This window comes from Anser anser (genome assembly GCF_964211835.1).
Source record: "Anser anser genome assembly, chromosome: 27".
Classification (NCBI taxonomy): Eukaryota; Metazoa; Chordata; class Aves; order Anseriformes; family Anatidae; genus Anser; species Anser anser.
Genome location: NC_139748.1, coordinates 2,055,654 through 2,079,720, shown reverse-complemented (window position 1 = coordinate 2,079,720; position 24,067 = coordinate 2,055,654). Strand labels below are relative to the sequence as shown.

At 48.5% G+C, this 24,067-nt stretch overlaps 1 protein-coding gene and 2 long non-coding RNA genes across 3 annotated transcripts; 2 read left to right on the top strand and 1 right to left on the bottom strand.

Moving 5' to 3' along the window:
• Nucleotides 1-309: 309 nt before the first annotated feature.
• On the top strand, nucleotides 310-6,259 carry LOC310887030. The gene is made up of 2 exons (XR_014575622.1): nucleotides 310-3,340; nucleotides 3,626-6,259. It is a non-coding gene; the product is annotated as an uncharacterized lncRNA (long non-coding RNA).
• INKA2 (inka box actin regulator 2) lies at nucleotides 4,346-15,728 on the bottom strand. The gene is made up of 2 exons (XM_083812427.1): nucleotides 15,589-15,728; nucleotides 4,346-6,260 (listed from the first exon to the last, which is right to left on the bottom strand). Exons 1-2 carry the CDS (start codon nucleotides 15,622-15,624, stop codon nucleotides 5,286-5,288), a joined length of 1,011 nt encoding a protein of 336 aa, XP_083668553.1. The 5' UTR covers nucleotides 15,625-15,728; the 3' UTR covers nucleotides 4,346-5,285.
• LOC310887029 lies at nucleotides 15,721-23,187 on the top strand. The gene is made up of 3 exons (XR_014575621.1): nucleotides 15,721-15,817; nucleotides 16,407-20,223; nucleotides 22,907-23,187. It is a non-coding gene; the product is annotated as an uncharacterized lncRNA (long non-coding RNA).
• The last annotated feature ends 880 nt before the right edge of the window (nucleotides 23,188-24,067 follow it).

The following is a 24,067-nucleotide window of genomic DNA, read 5'->3' as shown; positions in this document are numbered from 1 at the left end:
GGCCACATCCAGCCCCTTCCCCGTCCCCACCGGGACCGTGTCCTGTCTCCTGTGCTGTGTAACACCTGCTTGAAAGTGCTTTTCCGATATAGCCTCCGGACTGCCCAAGGTGAAGACCGGAGGAGGGGCAGGAGTTCTTCCTCCTGCGATATTGATTTTTCCCTCTTTCGCTTCCCTGCTTGGCAAAAATCAAGAAACTTGAGCCAGTTCAGAGGCTTTGCTCAATGTGGCTATTATCGGAAATGCACCTGAAAAACATGCACTGAGACCTCGCTGGGGACTGCGAGCTTACAGCCAGGCATCGAATGAATCCCCCAAGGCAAACGAGAAGGCTTACAGAGCCGCCTCCAGCGGGGAGGCTGCAGCTCAGGTAAAGCCATCTCTGGGGCAGCAGAGGAAAGCCGAGCTGGGCTAGCAGAGCTCCCAGCAAGTGTCACAGCCCAGCTTCGGCTGACACAAATAATTGCAGAAAACTGTTTTTTGTTTATTCTGTAAAATCAGCATATGAGACCGCTTGCCAGCTGGAAGAGGGTACGATTTCTTGATTAGAAATGCCACGTGGATACAATTGAACTTGAACAAAAGGAAAGAGAAGCATACCCTCTTTCTGCAGGGACAGGGATGTTAAAGAGAGAAGCATGGTTCGGTTCTTGGAACATTGCTTGAGGAAGTAGAAGAGATTCTGCTGCTGATTAATAATATGACAAAGGTGATGGGGAAAATGTTGGAGTGAATAAAACAGCAGTAGGCTTTGAACAAAATGGGTCTTATTTCAGCAATGATGCGGCAATTGGCTTCTCTCCTGCCAGACTCAGTATGAGGGGAATTGAGGGGAAATTGTTAAATTTTCTCAGTTTCCAGTCAGAAGGCCTTTCTGGTTAGTTAGGCACATCAGCACGGATGGTTGGCAGTGGCGGGGGCACAGCCGCTGTGCAGCACGGTCACGGAGATGCCCCTGGGCTGCAGGGGACGCAGAGGAGCGGGGCGATGGGAAGGGAACCAAACGGGCACAGCCAGCCTGTATTTGCCTTTCCTCTTGCCCAGCTTTAGCCCCATCCCATTGTCAGAAGCGTAAGCTGTGAAATGGTTTTAAAAATAAAAGCTTTTTAATTACTGGCACATTTGTGAGCCTTCTGGAGGCCATCTGGCTGGAGGAAGCACACTGTGAGCGTCAGTGCTGGATGAGATGGGAAAGCCCAGAGAGACAGAGCGAGGAGCAGTCCCTGGAAATCACTTCATTAATTGTAAGACCCGACCCTCTCTGCACACGAGGCGACCTGGGCCAGATGCAGCGCTGATCCATGCCCCTTGTGCAAGCACTGCTTGGCAGCAGCAGACACAGCACCGCAACGTGCGTGGGGCCGGGCAGTGCTGCCCCCAGCCCCTTGGCCCAGCACCAGCCTGCACAGAGCAGCCCCTGGGGAGGGAAGCTCCACCAGGAGCCTCGGAGCAGCTCCCTGCTGGGGCTCGCTGCCGCTGCCCCTCGTGCCCAAGCCAGGGCTCCTGGGATCAGGCCGGTGGTGGGCAGCGCCAATCTCCTCCTGCATCCATCCCTTGCAGCCATCTCATTAACCCCTGGTGTCTGAACGAACATTATTGGTGTCAAATTAACTCCAGCTTGATCCTCTCTGGGCTTTGCACAATCCAGGAATAGAGATTTCTAATAAATCTCAGCGCCCAAGGTTCATTTGCCATCACTGCCTTCCATGGGTCAGGTTCACGGGGGAACATCTCTCTGTAATTATTGCACAGTGTTTGGTGTTAACCACACCTATCAAAGATGCAGAACACAGCTAGGGCCTCATTAAAGACTGTCATCGTGCTAATTAGGTAGGTCTCATACTTAATAATGGGGAACTATTTCATGGCAGTTTCATGAAAAAAGAGGAGAAAAAGCCATTATCATTTCAGGAAAAGTCCCTGGAGAAGTGAAATGGTAATTCACAAATTCTACCCACATCTATTAGCAAATCCTGCTCTGGAGACAAAACGAGGTAGGATGACTGGCTTGGCTGATAGTCTTTATTGTTTGAATGCCTCTTAAAGAATATTAATTAAATATTTTTTCTCCCAAGAACGTGGAGCTCCAGCTACATTTACTTGCATTTCTCAAGTGGCTTTTTGAAGCCTAGAGCACACTGAATTTGTCACTGTAAACACCTTGGAAAATCCTATTTCAGCGCAAGATAGCCTTTGAAGACACATTTAGGAGGCAGAGGGAACATAAACACATTCGAAGCTATGCTGAGCGCTTGGTCGGCTGTCTGTGTGAAGCTCGCTGGAGGGTCTCTGCTCCTTCGAGAGCAGGAGGAACAAAGCAAACGTGACCTCCGGGCCCCCTGGGCCGTCCTGCAGCCCGGCCCAGGGCTGACGTGGTCTTGCTGGCGGCCGCAGGCAGGAGCAGGGCACGCAGCAGCGGGCACAGTGGCCACCCCGAGCCCCTTGGCACTGACCCGCTGTAGCCGGTCCCACCCCGCCGCCGGGAGTTCGGAGGGTGCGGGCACAGAGGCGGCAGCGCCGGCTGCAGCGGGGGCATTGGGTTGGGTGGGAAAGGAACGCGTGGGCGGCTGCTGGGCCAAGAACTGCCCTGTCCACGCGGGACTGGAAACAATAGCGTTTCCTCCGAGCAGGGAAAGAAAGGTCTGGTTTCAGAGCCAGGCTCTCTGAGGGCGCGGGACGGGGGCCCGAGGGTGCCTGTGGCCGGTGCCATGCGGCTGGCACGGCGCGGGGCCGTGGCAGCTGCTGCAGCGCGGGGCCACAAGTGCTTGCTCCCAAGAGAAGCGTCCCGCTGGCTCCGCGTGAGACCGCATCGACAGGGAGCGGTGCTGCCAGCAGCTGCTGGGGGGTGGGTGTCAAATATTTGCAAGACAGCACATGTTTTGGCGTAGCCGGTCATTTATAACCCCTGAGATGCCCAGCAGCCACACAGGCTGTTTGTCTTCTGAGCCCCAGCCACGGGTGAAGGAGGGGCTGCACGAGGGGAAATTGGGGCAAATCCCAGACATCGCTTTTCCCACCGAGTGGTTTCCAAATGCACATTTTAGGCTCCAGCTCTCACTGCATCCCATATAATTGCACCATTTTAAATCCCCGTGCAGCAGGTATTGCCTTAGCAAAGGAAAGCCTTGCATGGAGGAAAAACAACCACCCAAGTGCCCACAGCTGTGCAAAGCCCCTGCCCTGCCGCTGTGCTCAGCTGGGGCTCCTCCTGCACTCATCCCAGCTGAGGGCAATGCCCGTGTCCAGCTTAAAAAGGCACAATCAGGCCAGGGGGTATAATCAGCCCCTGGGACCCCTGCTCAGCACCACTGTGTGGGGCTCAGCTTGTGGAGCCAGACAGGTACAGCCAGGACTTGATCTGGGGGTGGGCATGGGGCCTTGGGGTTTGGCAGGGCTTGTTGGCTGGCTGTGGGGGCCCTGTGGTGCTGGGACCCTGGTTGGGGCAGTGTGTGCTGTGGTGTCAGCCTGTGAGCTGTGGTGGGTCCCTTAGTGAGGGTGGAGGGAGCAGTTGCCCTCCTTAACCAAGGAAAAAGAGGGGGATTCAGCTGTCAGCGCAGGAAAGAGCTGCTGCTCTGTTGTGCTGCTGCTTATAGAAAGCTCTTTCTCCTCTTTGCTGATCCTACAGAAAGGGCTGGTGGGAGCTGGGAGGGTGCCTTTGTAACAAACAGGATGAGGTCCTGATAAAAGAGGAGGAAAACAGAGTGCCCCAAACAGCCTTTCAGCATTCAGAGAAATGGAGAGAAAGCAAAAGCACCCAGAGCTAGAGCCTGCGAGGAAGGAAAACAAAAGCTTGCTTCCAGCTCAGGTTCCTGAAAAAGTGCTGAGCATAGCTGTCAGATGCTGACCCACTCTTCTCTCCTTGTATGGGCAGAAACAGGGCTTGTCTTGTGCCTATATTTAATTTCTGAGGGGGGAGAAATTCTCCCTCTATGCCTCTGCTCCACTGGCCTCTCTGTCCTGGGAAGCTAAAACATGAATAGAATTGCATGTTTAAAAAAACAATGCTGCTGTTCACCCACGAGCCCTTCCTAAACTTGGGAGTGAGCAGAGCAGGTTTTAGCAACCTAATGCTGCTGTGCAGGATGTGCTGAGCGCTGGCAATGGCAGCAGCAGCCCCCCAGGATGTCCCCCTGCTGAGGACTTGCGCTCTCCTTGCAATGGAGCCAGATGGGGCCTGGCCCCAAGCCCCGGCCACCGGCCAGGACCGGGCTGAAGCACCCCTGTGGGCATCTGAGTGCTGCGGTTTGGGTTCTCGGGGCAGTGCCAACCCAGGAGATTCTGCAGGGGAGAAAAGGCTGATGGACACAGGGCTGGATGCTGGCACCAGGACACAAACTGCTCCACAGCACACAAGGACAATGCTGCTTTATTTGTAGCTCTTGGAGAGCTGGATGCTGAAGAACTTGGTTCTTTCAGGACAGGGTTTGTACACAACAGCATGGGAAACAACAACAACAAACATCTCTTGCAATTCTGTGTCACAGTGCAAAGTTAACAATAAACATCTGTGGCAATGCTGTATCTCAATATGAGCCCGGGGGAGAAGGACATGGAGAGAGAGGCGAAAGCAGCTGAAGTTTCCAAGTGTCACAGATGTCCATGGAAGGAACCTCCAGTCCCGCATGTTTAGCAGGAGGGGGAAGGAGAGGTGCTATGAGCACAAGGGAGATGCAGCTTGGGGGGATGAGAAACAGCTGAAATGCAACAGAGCTGGGATTCAACACCTGCATGTAGCAGTTCTTTGAATTTAAAAGATGGCAGCACTTGATTTTTTTTCTTAACATTTAAATAACAAGTCCTTCAGGATCACTGCTAGAATTGCCAGGTTTATAACCCAGTTTTAAGTGCACACAAGCAGTAGAATTATTAAAAAATTATATATTTGCACACTCATACACACGCACACAGTGAATTTTGTGCTTCAGCTATTGTAACTGGGGATGACCTGAATGGGCCTGAAGGTGCTGTCACAAGGCAGACTCCAGGAGCTGCTATCTGTGGCACCGCTCACCCTAAAAGCTGCCAACAGTTCTGATTATTTCTGCAAACATCAGTCCCCACAGGCTGCCTCAGTGTGTGGGGCTGAGCCAGCTGCTGCTCGGGCTGCCCCTGAAGCTGCAGCTCAATGGGAGATGCCATGTGCAGGCGACTGGAGCCGTGGCATGGCACGCTTTGCAGAGACCTCTCGGTCTTGGCCGAGAGCTCGGGGGGCTCCCGAGAAGTGCATGGCCTCAGCTCCTCCCTGGTGCAAGAAATGCTTGGCAGAGCGGGGGACACTGACAAACTCAGACCCAAACGGCTGTGTTGATATCAAACCCGGACTGGGTGTAGTCTATGGTATCGTGGACTTTCTTGGTGCCAGTTTTGGGTTTCTTGATACTACCTTCTACCTTCGGGCACCTTTCCACTTTGCTGTGGTGGTTCTGGATGTTCCCATGAAGTGGGAAGTAAAAAGTCCCCTTGAGTTTGTTCATCTTTTTGGGTCTCTTGGAAATATCAGGTTGTTTGTCTTCAGGCGGTAGCCAGCAAGGTTTTTCCTTGAGAAGCCTATCTCGGTCTGGCCGAACGCTCCTCAGGAACTTCTTGAAGATGTTGGCTGTGAGGGAGAACTTCCTGCAGAGCTCCTGGGACCTGCTGGCGGACAGGGAGGCCTCGCTTTTCTCCCCCTTCTTGTCCAGCTCTGGCAGATCCAACCAGTTCCCAACCAGGTCTGCGAAGATGTTATCCCCCAGGACCAGAGGCTGCCGGTTCCTGCTCTGGGACATCAGGGAGGATGTCCAGTCGTGGCCGTCATCACACCCCGGGCACTCCTGGCATGCCGGCCACCCCCCAGCCATGCCCTGGCTGCTGGGCTCGAATGTCCTCGGGTGGGCGCGCTCTGCTCTGGCTGGGGCCGAGGAAGGTCCCTGTGTGTGGGAGGCAACCTTGCTGCAGGTACTCCTGGAGGAGGAAGAGGAGGAGGAAGAGGTGTCCCCGAGGTGGCCGCTCTCTGGGAGCACAGTGGGATGGGGCGAGCTGGCCGGCTGTGGCACCACACATGTGAGGGATGTGGGGCTGCAGCCCCCTGCTGCTGCCCGGCCCCGTGGCCCTGCTCCACTGCTCCGGCAGCACTGGTGCTGCTCTGTGCTGGTGCTTCGGCTCCCCGAGATCTCCAGCTGCTCCAACGCTGTCTGGACCTGGAGGAGCTTCAGCTCCTGCAGCGCACCCATCATGCAGTTCATCTGCTCGTGCAGCCCGTCTCCCACCTCCTTCATGGACAGCTGCGGGGGAAGAAGCAGGCACCGAGTCAGTGTCTGGGGAGCAGAGAGGGCAAGGAGGCTCGGACTGAGGGGCAGGAGAGCTGGGCTTGCAGCTCGTCTGACGTGTGGCCGCCCCCCTTATCGCATCTGACATGCAGCATACCTCTACCACATCCATTTCATGGAACGGCAACCGGATATTTCTCAAATTCTCTAAGGGTTTTAAATTGTTTAAAAATAATCTGGACCCCCTAGGAATAAGATGAGCTGACAGAAGTAGTGGATTTTTTTTGACCTGACAACAAAAATAGTTTGAGTTCCCATTAATTGCTTGGCAGAAACCCAAGGTGTATAACTATGAATGGTTTCAGCTGCCTCCAGTTTAAGTGTGTTCCACTGCTTTTGTTCCCCTTGTCCTGAGTAACAAACTGAAACTGGGAGTCAGAATAATGAGGAGACCGTGCCTTCCACTGAGAACTGTGCTTCTTTACCTGAAGTGCTAAACTAAATTAAAAATCAACCCTAATAAGGATCACATTACTTCACAATATATCTTCAGATTTTAATACTCTCATTACATCTATCACTGGAGGATAATCAAAGAAATGTCAATGCACTTGAAATCTTGTACAGAACAACCAACAAACTCTAAACTTATTTACAGCACAACAGCGATCTCTTTGATTCCCCAGCTAAGACCATCAGCAGCAGTTCTGCTTTATCCCTGAAATTTGCTATACAGATTTAACTCTCTATGTTAGACTTGAAAAACACAAGGTATTTTCCAGAGCTGCTAAATTCCCCTCTTCTCTTTTTGCTCTGTTGCTTTCTCTTCCTTATGTAGGATCTGGATCATATTCCCGAAGCGGCACCATAAAACAAGCGGGCTGTACTTTCCAACAGCTGCCACTTCTAGTGGGGAGGGGAATGGGAAGGAGAGAGGGAAGAACAGCAGGGGATGGCAGGGCTGGAGGTGAAGGCGTTGCACTGATATAAGGTGGCTTGCAGAAGAGATTACCACTGTCTAGGAACAGCTTTAGCCTGTACTGTCAAAAGCAGTTTAAAAGGCTCATCTTTTTTTTGTACAGCAATAGATCTTTAAGTTTGATATGAAAAAGGACAGATGCATCTCTTGTTCAGCTTTACTATATGAAGCTTTACTTTTTTACTTCATTTTTGCTAAATTAGTTCAATTATTTGCTCTATTTCCATTTCTGTGCTCATATCTGAGCCGTGCATCAAAGCAGTCATCAAAAAACTTGATTCTCTGTTACAACCTAGCTCTGAAAGTGGAAAGCTTCACAACAGTTTCTGACCACAAACCCCCATCTCCATTTCATAACCCCAAACCTAAAATTAGCAGGGAGATTCCACTGATTTTTCAGAGCTTCCCTCCCAAGAAACTTATTTACTGCCCAGAACGAACGCGCTAGCGGTGGAGATTCAGAAAAACTCTGCCAACTTCCCGATTGCGCTATCAACTGTCCCCAGCTATCTAATTTTTTAACATCAGCAAATAAACCTCTGCTTCTGCAGATATGCAAATAATGCCCCACTTCCAGACTAACACAGCTCTTGGGTTACCGGTACAAAAGCTGAGGCCATATGTTCTACAAGCTTCAGACAAAACTATCACCTTACCTCTCCAGATTTGCGGTAATGCTCCTCGTCCTAACCTTTCTCGCCTTATTAATGGAAGTCTGTTTTATCTGGGGCTTTGCAAAAAGCTGGATTTGGAGCTGGCTCGGCCCCTCATTGGCCGCTTCCCCTCAAATCCCCTGGCGGGCGCAGCGGCACAGCCACGCTGTGCAGAGTGACACGGGTCCCCCTGCACCGCCCGGGCTGACTGCAACCCCAACATATGCTGGGCGGCTCCGCTGTTCACCTCATTGATTCAATTAACTCCCCCCTGATGGGTGGTATCATTACAATGCATGCCTCATCCGGCAAGGCTCTATTAAGCATTAATATTTCATGGGCAGCATTCATCATCCGCGTGCTCGTTTCTCGCAAACGGACCCAGCCTCCCCCCAGTGAGAGGTCTGAACCCCGAACACCCAGATTCCAGCGCTCCCCTTGCGCTCAGAAGTGAGCCTGAATGAACGAGCTGGTTCTGCTGAACCAGAGCCAGCACCAGCCTGGGGAGCCAAGGCACTGGAAAAGCAGCGGAGATGCTTTCACCTGTGGAGATACTTTCCTGTAAGTGATGCTGAGGTTTGGGTGCTCCTCACCTGCTGGCCAGCAGTGCGGGGCAGGACCTGTCCCAGCAGCTCGCCTCTGGCTGAGATGGCCTCGATGTCCCCCAGCAATGCAAATCCACCCCACCATCAGCAGAAGGGCTGGGAAGGTGCTGGGAAGAGGCTTTTAGCTCTGCTTAATTATGCTGCTAAAGCTTCGGGTTGTGGAAGTTGAAAAAACAAACAAAAACCATTCCAAGAAAAACCTGCTTTATCTTTCGCTATTCGTGGCATTAGCTTGGTCTTTCACGGACTGAAGAGTGTGAATGAAACCCAGCCCGAAGTGAAGTCACTGACTGGTGACCAAACAGTCTGCAGGGGCTTGGATTTCATCCACTTGTAATTACTCTGCGGTAATTAAGAATACTTGCCACGGAGAGAAAGCTCTGGAAAAAGAAGTTTCTTCTTTTGTGTCTAACAGCCATTCTCCTGTTTGCCAAGAAGAAACCCTTCCTCCCAAGTTCACTCTGGCTTCTCTGAGACTCTCCAGGCTTTAACCGCTGACAAAAGGAACAAGCTTCCCCATATCTGAGACCACCACCCTGGCCAAGGTTCAAGATTAAGTTCTCTGGGATGCTAGAAGGAAAGTTTCTGCAATTAATGTAGCAGATTGGGCTGGAAGTCAAGCAGATGCTCTGGCTGCAAGGTGATGGGAACACGAGGCCGAGCAGAGAACCCCTGCAGCCCTGCGAGCTCTGTGGTCAGGCACTTGGTGTAGAAGGAGCTGGGATTTGTGAAGAACGAAAGCGCAATTTCAAACAGAGCGTGAATGTGAGATAAACTCCAGAGAGCCTTAATTTGGCATAGAGAGAGACCCTGACTGCACTTGCTGAGGTTATGCAAGTGACTTTATGTAACCCGGCCACCACGGGGCATCAGGAGATGTTCTGTCTTCTGTGCTTGCGAGCTGCAAATCCTAAATCTGTTGCTGAACCAGCCCTGGTGCTCACTTGCCCTGGAGAGCAGGGCACGGGAAGCGGTGTTCCCTGCAAAACGTCAGCTCTGGCATGGACCTCACCCACCAGCATCCTCCCTTCTGCTACCTGCTGGCCCCTGCTTGGGGAGCACAGGTCAGCCAGCCGTTCAAGGGACTTGGGGTGCCTGATCTGAGGCTCTCGTGCTTCCATACAAATAGTTGTTCGGCCCCTCTGTCCCCAACAAAAGACAAATTAGAACTATGACAGACATTCAGATTTCAGTTAAAATTGGATTAAATTGCATCATTTCTGAGACTTTGGCAGTCCCTAAAAATGGGCACGAAAGAGTTTTAGCCTAGCTCTGCACAGCCCGACACAGATGTCTTACACAGCAAGAACACAGGGCTGAGCGCGGCTGTGGCGCCCAGGCCCTGGTTCAGTGGGAGCTGTTAAACGTGTCCTCCTCCTCCAGCAGTAAGGCATTGCCTCCTGATCAATCCGCCTGTGAAGACATGAACAAGGCAGCTTTGGCTAAACGCTTCTCTAAAGCTCAGTTAAAGCAGTCACCTTGAATGTTGGAGACTGAAGTGCAAAGTTTGAGAGCTTTCCAAGCACTCTGAGGTGATCACCAAGGCATATCCGATGTAGGGGAAAAAATATGGTGAGTGTCTTGCAAAGCTGGCAACACTCAGATATGTTCAGGGTTTTTTAACATTGAAAATCTACCATTTTGGATGGCAAAGGCATCAGTTAATTTGAAAGTTATACCTTTTTAATCATTTCCTCAAAATACTTATTCCCAGAGCAACAACCCCAACCAGTTTTCACAGCTTATAAATCAGTGATTCCTCCACCGATTAACACAGCAGGAGGACAACCTGCCCCAAGGAACATCCTCTAGCACTTACTGGCATTTTATCAAACTCAAAGCCATATACTTGAGACATACAAATAAGGGAGATTTCACTTGCCATTTCACTCGTAAATAAAGGACTTTTTAAGCTCACTCTGGGAACGAAGTTTTTCCTATTAGCATCTAAATTCACCGAGTTTTCAGAATTCAGTTCTGCTCAATCCCCTCAGGCCACAGCTGGTTTTGTTCCCAGCCCATCCGTACATCTGGCCTGCCCAGTTTCTGGTGCTGACCAGAGAAAAGAGAAAACCCAGGGAACGCATCGCAGCTTGCAGCTGAGCACGGAGCTGGGAAGAAGAGCTCTGAGCCTGCCCCTCGCAGCAGGGAGGAAGACAGATGTCCAGCTCCTAGGTAAAGCAGCGCAACGAGAGGAAGTTATTGCTAAGGGGACAGGAAAGAGCAAACGGCAAATAGCAATTCTCAATAATGGTGCTGGTAGGCAACAGAACCAGGCACAAACAATTGGTATTTAAAGAGGATGACCTAATAGAGACCAAAATTATTTTAGAAATGCTGAGCTGATCATATTGTTTCTGTGTTTTCCTTTGGGTCACTGAGTAGATTAATCTTCGGCAAGCCTGCAACTGTAGCTGGGCACAGCTCTGCAGTGCTCGCAGGGAGCTTCCTGCTAGCTCGATGTCATGCCCTGCTTCGCTTTCCCTGGATGCCATGGGCCTGCGATGGTCTTTCTGTCCTGGAACTTTATCACTAGGATTTCAAGTCTTTTTTTTTTAACCTCTTGTCTTCCCAGAATATTTTAGGAGTAAATTAGGATGTTAAGTGTGAGCTCACAATTTATCTGGAAGAGGAAGGATGCTGAAACTTTACTGAAGAATTTCCCAGTGGGATAAATGGCTCTCAAGCAGATGTTAACCGTGAAAGACGCAGTTCACATCACTCGATTAACTATCTTCCTTACTCTGTTTCCTTCCTTTCAATTGCGGTGTTGTTGTTCTGTGCTTCCCAATCACATGCATTTAAAGGCAAATCAGAAAATCAATTCTCTACAGCCAGAAAATAATCAGAAAAGAACTCTGGCCTTCAGACTTCTCAACACAGGGCTGAGGAAGACCTTAAGCCTCAGTGTACAGACTGTCCATTGAAGATGATGGTTAAAAATGTCAGTTTTCAGCCAAGTGGCCTGCCTGCATTGGGGTATCTGGTCATAAAAATTCCTGAATGTGTGCAGCTGTGATTAAAAAAAAAATCCCCAGTTTTCATCTTCAGAAGTCTTCTCTGGAAATAAACAAATGGACAAGGCCCATAATTGCTTTTTCTCTCCCCCACGTTCCGTGTAACAGGAATTCTGCTGCCAAGCTTCTGCTTTGTGCCCTCCCTCAAGGCAACGCCAAGGAAAGATCTGCAATAACCATGCAAGTTTTCCAATGCCATCCCAGCAGCAATGGGAAAAGCCCCCCTTAAGGGGATCAGTTCATCGGCAGATAAAAACGAAGCTGCACGTTTCCACCTGCTGCAGTTGTGAGCAGCGATGTCAGCCCTTGACTCTGTCGCTTATGCCCCGTCTACTGCAGACCACAAGAGCTGCTCCTGAAATAGCACTCATGAAAGTACAGAGAATCCTTTTCCAGCATGACACAGTTACTGGAATAGGACCCAGTGTGAGACAGTAAAAATAATTAGCTGCATTTTTCAGTCAGGCCAAATGTTCTATTCCTGTAAGATATTCATAGCAAGAAACATTGTCTACCAGGACATAATACGAGAAGGGAGTCAGACTCTATCAAACTCAGTAATTTGATGTATTTATGATGAATGTGCAGGAGAACATTCAGAATTTCGAGTTGGAGTGGTGTTTTTTGTTTTAAGTATCTACTTTAATACTTGTCCTTTTAGAGGGGGAAAAAGGCAGCAGAAAGCCCAGAAATATCCTGGATACCTCAAGAAAAATCAAAGTGTTCAAAGTGAAGTCACAGCTATGGCTAACTTGACTGCGACCCCTCACCCCGACAGCCATGCAAACCCTAAGTGCAAGATAAATCTGCCCCATGAACTCACCAGCCCCTACCTAGATAAAGACAAGCGATTTATTCTTCTGGTAGAGGAGCCTTTAAACCCCAATCCCATTGTACTCTGCTGATGTTACTATGTATAAATGCAAACAATCCCCGTGTCAGAAAGTTTACAGAGGTAATGCCATCTGCAGCATGAGACACGGAAATGAAATTCCTCTCTCCTAATCCCTGAGCAAGACAATTCTTGTTAAATCTGATCTTTCAGCTGAGATAATATTCTGTAACTCAGAAAGCAAAGATAATATTTCTGTGCCTCAGAAGGATGTTTGCAGACTCGGAGTCCAGCTGATAGCCAAAAGGACTCACAGCACCGAGTTAACTGTGTTAAGGGAAGATGTGTGAGTGCTGTGGCACATTTCACAATTGCTGTATAAAGGACAGATGACAACGAGTGGAGAAGCAGAGTTTACTCTGTGCCAGGCCTACAAACCAGCCCTGCATGTTTTCACATCCCTAAATCTCCAGGGGCTTTAGGAGGAGGTGGACAAGGTCTGTGTTTTATATGTCAAGAGACTGAGGAGCAGAGAGCAGACACGGCTGGTCCAGGGCTGCCCCGGACGCGGGTGTCAGCGCCGGGACAAGGACCCCAGCTTCGGAAACGGATCCGACCCTGTGCTGTGCTCGGGTCGCATGCCCGGCTATGATGAATGGCTGTGTCAGCTGAGACTCTCCTGGCTTTAAAACATTTGCATGTGGAAGCTTCTGAATGAATTCCAATCAAAGGGACACCACACATGCCAGAAACTATCAGCTTACAATGGAAAACATGCAATGGGAATATGAGTGCTCTCATTGAGTGAAATGGGCCAAATTTATCTCTGGGAGCCATCGTGAGAGGCCTGGCAGAGCCTTCCCAGAGGCTGACACGGAGGCTGGTGTAAGCATGCCCAGACCCACGCTCATCTGTGACTTGTCTGGCAAAGCCCGGCGTGATCTCAATGCACAGGCTGTGTGTTGAAACGTCTGGGCACACCAGCAGCCTGAGCCAAGCACACAATTACTTAAATATGGTTTTAATACATAAAACAGGAACAAGAAAAATCAGAGCTGGAATCCTCGAATCCCACACTGATGGGGGATTGAGTTGCACTTGCAGATAACCTTTCCTTGTGAACTGGGAGCTGTGCCAACATCCGCTTTTTTTTTTTTTTTAAAAAAGTCCTCAAAACCAGCCAAAGGCTGCAGTTGAAACTGAAGCAACCTAAACTTTTGCAGACCAGGTGGCTTCCAGCCTCTGCATTGTACTGACCAGAGCTGCTCCATGAACAGAAGGCAAATCTCTGTGTTTCTGTGCTCAGCGTGATGCCCTGGAGCTGGGCACAGGGCTCCCGTTTAAGTGCACAGGGGCAGCTTGTTGCCTCTGTCTGGCAGAGCAAACAGACCGAGTCCTTCCCACCATTCCTCCTGCATGATTCTTGGTTCTGGTGCGTTTAACATCTGGAGGCATGCCCTGCCAAGTAATGAAGAAAGTGGCAAGGAAGGCAGGGTCAAGAGGCTCGGTTCCCACTCACCATTCAGGGCAGATGGCTCCAGCTGTCTCCTGCACTGCTGGCTGGTCTTTAAAGAAACATTAATCTATTTTAATTCCAGACTATCTTGACAGTATTGATTTTTAAAAGCTGTTATTGCCGAGGATATCGCTTATACTTATTGTAATTAATACAGACCTCCTGCCCTCAGTAAATGCAACTGCAGCTCCCCAAGCTGCCGATGAAAGCCACGCTCTCGGAGCGTGCCTCCAGCGCTCTGAGCAACTCCAAAGCTGCACATCAGTATCCTGAGAACTTGTTGTTGAAATACGTTTTTAAGTAAGGGTAATTTGGAGGGGGGAGGCTGAGAGGAGGAAAGAACGTGACTATTTAAAACCAAGCATATGAAGATGGGGCTACTTTCAGTTAAGTCACGACTGGTCCTACTGGAGGTGATAAATGTCCCTTCCCAGTTTAAGCCAAGCGTCTGCATAAATCTTTGCCAGGCTAAGGTCCTGGTTTATTAACATAATAAAAATTGGCATTTTTACAGTTAAAAGTAATCTATTACTGCACTATAGCAGGGGCATGAATAAAACCAGAATTTTCTCAGTTCTGGTATTTTTTGCTTTTCACATGAAGTGTCAGGGATCTGTCTTCAAGTATATTCCAACCACCCAGATGTTGTGTTGTGCTCTGCAAAACAGGCACGTTTCTGAATCACAAGCCAAAGGTGCAATGCTCAGGCTTCTATACAAAATACTGCTCAGATAATGAGACTAATTATTAATAAGACAAAAAACAGCTTTAGTAACCTTATCGTAAGCACACTCTTTTGAGAGTGACTCATTTCATCCACCTCACCCTCCAACTTGTTCAGATTTTAAAGGCCTTCCAGGTTACAACGTGCACGTCTCGTGTCACAATTTGCATTTCATTCACTGCACCCAGCGCGCAGCACGCCGCTGCCTCTCGCTCCCTTTGTTTTAGTTTGTGCTCCGGCCGCTCTGTTTGCTCGGGAAACATCGGGAACGCCACCGGGCGAAGCGTCACCGGCTGCTGCCAGGTTTGTCGGAGCAAAGCCCCCTGCCCACCTGGGAGCCCGCCAGCCCCGCAGGAGCCCGGGCACCGCCGGGGCTCGCGTCCCGCCCGGCTCCGACCTGGCGGTGACAAAGGCGAGCCGAGCCCCGCGCCGCAGCGGGACGGGGACACCGCAGCAGGACGGGACGCGGCGGGGTAAGCCTGGCGCCCAGCTCCGGCAGCGCAAACACCGCCTGAAATCTGCGTCCCGCGAAGTGCTCAGGCGGGGGGGGGCTGCTCGCATCCCGAAGCCCCTCGGCCCGTTGGTGCCGTGCCCCGGCCCCTCCTTTTGTTCCCCCCCGGGGTGTGTGTGTGGGGGTGATGGGGGCTCCCCGCCGTGCCCCCCCCCCCCGGGACCCCGCAGCCGAGGTCCCCGGGGGCTGCCCCGGCGCTGCAGGGCGAGCGCACGCTCCCCTCGCATCGTCGCCATCCCGCAACTGAGTCCTGCCGGAGGCTGCCGCAAACGTTTCTTTGATTTCTCTGATCGCCGATCTTCGCGGACATCGGGGGGGGGGGGGGGGTTGGTTTCTTTTTTCCTCTCCCCCCCCCCGGTTCAAGCAGCCCCCCTCGCACCGACGGCTGCCCGCACGGCCCCGGCCGCAGCGAGCCCCGTGCCGCCGCCCCCCGCCAAGCACCGGGATGGGGGGGGGGGGCACAGCTGGGGGTCCCCCCAGCCCAGAGCCCTGCCCCAAGCCCTTACCAGCTCCTGCCTCAGCCGCCGCAGGTGCTGCTCCATGGCCCGGCGCGGCCCCGCCGGGAGAGCGCTCCGCCCGTGCAGCCGGGGCGGGGAGGGAGGGGAGGGGAAGGAGGGACGGGAGGGGGGGGCTCGCCCCGGCCCCCGCCCGCCCCCGCGGGGCGGCACCACCCGGCGGAGCCTCGGGCCGGGATGGGACGGCTCGTCCGGGGCTGCGGGGTCCGCGTCCTGCGGGGTGCGCGGCGGGGCGGGGGTCCCCGAGGGTCCGCGGGGGTCCGCGGGGGTCCGCGGGTGCCGCCGGGCTCTGGAGCCGCGCTGGGTTGGGAGCGGGTCGAGTTTTTCGGTGTTCCTCGGGGGCGCACTTCTAGCCGAGTTGTGCTCGGCTGCTGCGCGCTTGCTTTCTTTCACGAGCGTTGCCGAGCCCCCCGGCCCGGCTGAAAAGCTCGTCTGAATTGTTGTGCAGTGGGAAATGCTTTGGTAGAATGAGAAATGCAACTTTGTGTTCTCAGGTTTGGGGTGGAAGACTATTGCTTGCCTTTTCTTGTAAATCTGGGGATTGACAAAGACTTGCTGAAACCTTTGCCCTTTCAGGTCTTTATTTTTTGAAGGAGAACGCTTTTTATAGTTGGTGGTGGGATTTTGTTTGTAGAACTCAGCCGTGGTGTTTTTGAAAGCTGATCTTTATGTCAAAAATCCGATTTAAATGAGGAATTTGTGCACCGGGCTTTCATGTATGTTTGGGAAACACTCTGAAGATAACATTTATCCATCCTTCCAGCATCTCTTTTACTATTGGTCATTTCCTGTCTCTTTATTCGTTGCAGGGTTTCCACATCCTAACGAGGAGGCAGGCAAGTTGCACCTCTCCAGGACTTCGTGGAACGCGTGGCAGTAAACATATTAGCATGTTAAAGAAATGGCCTTATCAAAAAGTTAATCGCTTCCAGCAGTAGGCTGTGAAGTGAGTGGGATACCTGCCAGTCTCAGGTCTTTCTTAAAGCCCATGCCAACTGGCCCAGCTATAAACTTTTGCTTGAGATCTGGCTGGCAGGGTTGGCCAGCTGGATGTTCCCCACAGCCCAGGGTTGGGGCAAGCATCTCCCTTGCCTGTTCAAGCATACCAAGTCTCATATGGCAGTTTGAACAGCCAGTCAGTGGTAAAAAATCAAGAAGATGGCATCATGTGGAGAATACGGGCTGGAACGCCTGCCTCTGCCGATTATTAATGCTACACCGCCAGAGCCACGTCTCCTTTTCTCTGTCTGCACTGCACGGGTCCATTTGCAGAAGAACCACTGCCTCGGATTCGAGGTTTCTGTCTTGCTTGGATGGCTCTAGACCTTTGTTTCTCTTCTACCAGTAGCATATTTTTGTAATTTATTGAATTACCTCAGTGCCGTAAAGTAGTATCGGGCATTACACCTTCCTTGTGGCATGGCACCAACGCTTAAACATGCTGGCACGTTCTCTTCACATATGTAATACATAGGCCTAGGTTCAGCTGGTTTGAGCTGAAAAGTGACCAAGAGCTTAATTTATTCAAGTCAGCTTTGAAACAATTGTGGTTTTAGGTATTTTTTTACATTTGGTAGGGAATGGACTGAGAGCAGCCATCAAGAGGGAATGAATCTGTTCTCCTGGGTTACTGTGTCCGGGCTAGGTCGGCTGCTGCCGAGCCCTGTGGTTTTGGCATCTTGCAAACCTGCGTGAAATCAGATCAGGGATTATCCTAGGCACAGGATGCTCTCCCCAGCATTGTTTTATGGTACTTTGTTTGTTTGTTTATTTATCCTATTGTTCTTGAATTTGTTTTAACTGATGCTTTTCGCAGTGCTTGGAATATTCCAGTACAAAAAAAATACACGAGGTTATTTGAAGCTTGAAGTCTTAGGTAAGCAATATTATATTTTCCAGCATCCAGGAGGCCAACTGCATGTGTGTATGGCCACTGGCAGAGGCTGTGTTCCAGAAAGCTCCTGTAACATTTGCAAGACTGAACCTTGGGATCTGCCAGCAGAAAACAGGGAAGAGGTTTTAGCCTGTTTGCCTTCTGTTTCAGGTTGTCGGTTTGGTCATTTTTTTAGCCTCCAGGATTGCTTGTGCCCAGTGAGGCTGATGAAGGAGTGCATGAGGACAGAAAAGACCGGAATAGTCATGTGCTCCAAGCTTCTGGGAACTCACAAGAGTACAGAAAAATGAAAAATATGTTCTCAGTAAGATTTCCCCACTGAGCAACATTGGTCTTTTCCGTGTAGATGAGTGACTCAAAGCAACGTGGACCCTGCATGCCGGGCCCTGCGCTCCCTTCCACTCCGCAGTGGTGTAAGCGATGAGCAGATGGTGCAGTGCAGTGGAAAATCAGGTCTCCAAGAAAATACAAAGATGAGAACAAAACACCCTTAAGCAGAAAGCTACATGACTTATTTCAGGATAAAATGAAAAACTGAGATCCTTGGGCAAAAAATAGAAAATACGAGTTGTGTATTCCACTTACGTGCAATGCCTCATTCCTTCTCATTTGAGAAAACATCCATCCCTTCACAGCTGAAGGCTTCCTTATCTCATTTGTTGTCTTTCAGTTCATTGATCTTGTTCCTCAGTGCTCTCACGTGACTGTTCTTTGTTGAACTAACAACCATGCTTATCTCTGAATTTTCTTTCATTTTTATTTTCTTGCTCACTGAAGGCGAATCTTTTAGAATTTCTTCTCACTGAGACTGCAGCATGACCTGAATTGCATCCATCATTGCTTAACTGCACTGGGCCCTAAACAGCCAGCCAAGATATGTAAGAACATAATGTGAAAACTTTAATTCTGGTTTTATATTCGTGCTTATAAAGGTAAATTACTCCTGAAAATGTGACTGTTTATTCCGTTAAGTTACTTATTTGTGCAGTCTCTGCACTTGTAGCCTTTGAAGTTCCTGTCAGGCTCCCACCTCACTATGCCTCCTTCCCAAAAGTAAAACTTTTAATGGCCCAGCCAGATTGCAGCCCCCGACATTCCCCTGGTGCTCGAGTAAGGACCAGGGCAGGGAAACTCCTCCTGCACTCTGCGCTGTCTGGTGTTAAAGAACTATTGGATTACAGCTCGGCTGGCTGCATTTTGGTGACCTAGATCGTGTTCATGCTAGCTGAAAAATAATTTAACAAACCTTGGTATAGAAACTTATCCACGATTAAAATGGGATGGTATTTATTTATTGGAGCACAATGACCAGAGCAAACTATTGGCAGTCATGATCAGCCCATTGTCACTGGTATAGTTGGAATAGTTACTCTGAGCTGGAATTCTGATGTCTGCTTTCTGTATCTCTTTAACGTTATTATATTTAAAATGGAATTCTATGTTTATACCCGTCTTTCACTAGCATTAAAATAAATTTTTATTTTTTTTTTTAAGACACAGAAGGTTCAATAGTTTTCAATTAATTTTCAGCCTTGGCTGGTGACAAAGAGGTAATTTATATATCTGAAAATCAGGAACTTACTTTAATTTTTTTAACTTTCTCCTCAGAAATATTCACCTTTAAGAAAGGGTAATGCATGTGTTCGTGTATCCGTGTGTGAGCGTGCCCTCTCCTCCTCAACTCCTTCAGTACCAAAACAGTAAAGATAAATAATGCAAGGCCTTTGCCTGTGAGAGCTTGCTATTTAATTCATGTGTGCTGTAGCGAAGGGTCAGAAAAAGACTGGAACTGGAATGTGGGAAGAATAAAACAGTAATGTCTTTGCCTGTAAGTCATGGTCATTAAAGGTTGTATGGGGCGATTTGTAGGAGTGACAAGTGCTGCTTACTTTCTGGCCCTCTAGCACTCTGCATGTTTTTGGCATTCAGTTCCAGATTACTGTTGAGTTTGCATATGAAGTTTTTTTAATCTGGAAACAGCTGCATCTGTACCTGCTTTTGCAGTGACTCCCCTATATACTTTGTATTTTAACTGAAATTTGTAGAGTTCTTCTGGATCCTTCTGAAGGTCATGCCCAACTAGGAACCAAATCCATTCACCGCAAGGGCACTGAAATGAGTCTTAAATGGATGTAAGAGCCTGTCATTATTATTAAATATCCCATAACATAATATAACAATTATATTCTGTAATAATATTATATAATTCTATAATGTATCATCCTATAATATGAGTCTATAATACAATAACAACAATCCATACACCTGGCTTGCTAGAAAATATCCAAAACTTTGCCAACTAAAGCAAGAAAGAAGACTTTGCTGCCCCAAAGACTTGCTACTCATTGGTAACTTGCCATCCATCTTGTTTTCAAAGGAAAAATGAATGTGCAGGGTGCTTGGAGTCAATTTTTGGCGGTGAATATGAAGTCACTGTCTATGCTAATTTCAATGGCCCCTTTCACTGTGATGTGCCCTACTGTACAGAGAACAAACACAGTTACCATGGCAGTGTAAACACAAATACATACCACACTCAGAGCCATTCCCATGTGCTGCAGAGAACAGAGAAAGTTCATTGTCTTCATCTGAACACATCTGGGAAAGAAGGATGAGATTATCTCACTTGAAAAATATTTTTAAATATTATGGAAACCAAGACTTGTTCTGAATGACTCCATGTCCTGGCAGATATGAAAGACGATCATTTGAAGCTAAAGGAATAAGAGAAGGTAGGTGCTTTTTTACAGTAACAATGTTCAAATCTATAATGAATGTACTTTAAGAAGATATACGCAGCCTGACAGTTCTGGAAGCCAGCACAAATTCTCTGGGAGCAGTTTACCCCAGTCTTCTAAAGAGTTAATAGAAGAATTTAGCTGTAGCGGATGAAGAGAAAGTTCCACAGAAAGAACAAATTGATAAATCACTGGTGAGTACTTAGAACTGATACTCGAGATGTCAAGATGCTTCTTTGCACTCTGTGTTAGCCTTACGATGCACGCTGAATGCTGAACGTGTGATATGGACCTTTGCCTTCCTGCTGAAGGCAAGTGCTTTACAATCTGAAACAGCAAGAACCTGACCTTGAATATCATCAGCATGCACCTCTCAGGTGCTTTATAAGGTCATTTATCCAAAGCTGATATATTAATATATAGATTCATAAGGAAAATTAATCTTGGATGGAAAATTGAATATGTAATGTGCACCTCACAGAATCATAGAACGGTTTGGGTTGGAAGAGACCTTAAAGATTACCTAGTTCCAGCCCCCCTGCCATGGGCAGGGCCACCTTCCACTAGATCAAGTGGGACAAAGCATCAGGTGGGATCATAACACAGACAAAACAGCGGTGAGCACCGTTTTGAGGAAACGTGCAGTCAGCAGTTATGGGATAATTTATCTCTAGTGAGATGTTTGTGTTTTTTTTTTTTTTTTTTTTTTTCCTAAGCCCCAGAAGATGCAGGTTGGTTTGTATCCCTTCCTAAAACCCAGTTATTTTTATTATATATTACAGCTCAGAAGGTCTTACCTACTTCTTTTACTAATCTAAATCCTTTACCAGGACCGATTCTGCCTGCAGAGTACTCAGATTAATTGTCAAGTTTTCTAAAGGCTGCTTTGAACATGATTACTCCCTTTGAATCTTACTGCAAGCAAAAGCAAAGCCATATCATGGCAAAACTGTAGATCTCTCTTGGCTGGGCTGACGCACGAATATCTACAATGTGAATTCAGTACTTGAGAGTCACTGAGGTAAAATCAGTCCCCAAAGTTGAGGATTGCTATTTATTCCCCTGGACTCGGGCATGTGAGGCCACGTGAGACTCTCCCCAGTGCTGTGTGCTGATGATCTGCAGGAATATCGCCATCCATTCTGCTAACGATTTTGCTAGGAGCCACTTGGGCGTTTGCAATGGAGGAAAGGTGGCACTGCTGATGGACTCTGCTACACGCAGACTTCAATTTGCAACAACACAACACTGTTTTAACATTGATGAGAAATACTCAGGCTGACATTTACGCAGCTAACTGGCTGTATGAAGGCCACCAATTTCCAAGATCCATGCTTTATTTTTTCCTGTTCAACTACTCTAAATCCAGTGTGCATGTCATTTCTACATAGTGCAGTAGCATCATTCTGCACCCAAGCATCCCTGGTATTTCCCTTGAAAGAGAAATGAAAACCTGCTATGGTGTACTCTGCCTACACCCATCTGCACCAAGAATGGGAGAAATGCTTTGTGACTTTTTGGTTCCTTCATGCTCCCTTACCCAAGGAGCAAACTATGTTCTATGCAATGGTTTGAATCAGTCAAAATAATTTCATAATGAGTATTTCACTGTGAGGCACACTGTGGGTTTTCTGAATCTGAAACCCAGAGGCAAAAGCATGTTTTTGACTCAAGGCAGAAGGCACACCATTCGGAGATTTTAAAACAAAGTTAGTAGCAGTAGCAGTTGTGATCTTCTGTGAGTATAAGGTTTAAGGGAGAAGCAAAACCTTTCATTAGATCAAATGACACACTTCAAGAGGGAAAGCTTTGAGGATCTGAGCATCTGCTTTATCAGACAGTCTAGTCTTGCCCTGAGTCATGCCTCTAACAGCAGCAGCTACCAGGGCTCCTGCTAAGTGTGCAGGAAGAATTAAGCTCCTGATTGCACCTGACCAGGTAGACGAGCCCTGCAGACACTTCTGGAGCTGGAGCTTATGTAAAGCACCAGGTATTATGGATCTCACATGAAATGACTGGGGTGGCTTACTAGTGTGAGCTAGCAACCGCCTATGGATTTACTTCGGAAATCATGCAAAATGAAGGCAGAGACAGAGGCTGTCCCACAACTTGCAGCCAGAGACTGTGCATGCTGCAGGGAATGAGGGCGGCTGCAGGAACATGACCTGAATCTGACACAGCCTGGTCAGTAAGAGCCAAAGACAAAGGTAGAGGGATGAATCTGCCTGTCGTGGTGTCATAGTGTTACTCAGCATACAGACATCGAGATGGTTTGGAAACCCTTTCACCAGACTCCAGTGGAGACTGAGAAAATTGAATAAATACCTACAAACAGCAGCATCTTTTTGAATTAAGGTGATGTGTCTGAATGTCCCATTAACAGTATACAGCAGAGAACAATGATGTCTGTATCCAAATCACTAAGTTGTCTTGCAACATACCTGCTACCTCAGGAGAGAAAAAAAAAAAGAAAAACAGGTGAGGAAAATAGAAAGGGGGAGCAGTTCATTGCTTATGGATGTTTTATCGCTTCTCTGCCCTTCCCCCATGGACACAGACACTTCCAACTGCTCTTTGTTGTCTGTTTAAATCACATCAATTTAAAAGGGTTATGAGAGGCTGTATTTAGTCAAAGCATTTATTATGGCCAGGTCTCCTTGTCTGTCTCCTTTTCCAGATGTATCCAGAGAATTATCTCACGTTGGAGACTCATTTCCCCTTGAGGACCAAGGGGAATATCCACTTAAAAATTAAAAAATAATTGGAACTAACAGAATGTATGTGGATAGCCTGTTGCCTCTGCTCTGTGGCACAGTTCTTGCCCCTACCATCTGGCCTGTCCCGACTTCGTAGAGGTAAGCTCTCCAAAGCAGAAACTGTCTTTGTGCTGTGGGGCCCCACTTGTCGTTGGTACTCAGATATTCATGAGAAGAGATCATCATAATAAAATATAACAAGTGAATAGAATTTGCCAGACTTTTCTTTTCTTTTTTCTTTTTTTCCTCCCATAAGGAATATAAACATGAAGAATTTCAAAGGCGTAACAGAGACTGTGGTACATCAAAAGCCATTACAATTCATTTAGGCTGCCTGGAAATGTAAGAATAATGACACAGTGTATGTGCTTATACAGTAGAAGTCACTGTTGAGATTTTTTCAAATCCCATTGCAATGAATTGAAGCTGCATGTCCAGAGCCTCTAAACTGCTATGACAATAAAAGCTGATATGCATAAGACCATCCGTGATTTAAAGCAAGTGATCTACAGGGTAGAGTAAGTAATGCATATATGAATATTAATACATTTGGCTTTTGCTGAAGTGAGTACTACACTTTTTTTTTTTTTTTAGTACCCTAGCTTATAAACCCTGTTTCTACATGCAGTACAACCATATCCCAGACTCAAGAGTGCTTAATGAGAAACTTGAGGGCTGAATCTAGAGGAGTCAGAACGAACTTTCCCTGGTATTTCTCTACAGTAGAACAGCTTAGAGATCAGCGGTGGCTGCTTTCTCCCCAGACACATCTGTAGGTACTTTGGGCACCAGCTGCCAGGAAGCTTGTTGAGACTGCTTTACGAACATGGTCCATTTTGTCCTCTTTTGCAGCCTTCTCCATCATTCCTTTGCTGACCCATCAGCTCCATTCCTCGCACAACTCCCTTTCCCCCTCTGCTCTCACTCCTCTCTTCTGACCATTCCTCTGTTTTCTCCTACTACTACTTCTGGCCTGGCGCTGCCTTTCCCTCTGCCCAGTGCTCAGGCTGTTCTCCGGTGTGCCTTGAGCCCAGCTCTCTCCCCAGGGTTCAGATTTATGGCCTAATTAAAGCTCCTACTCG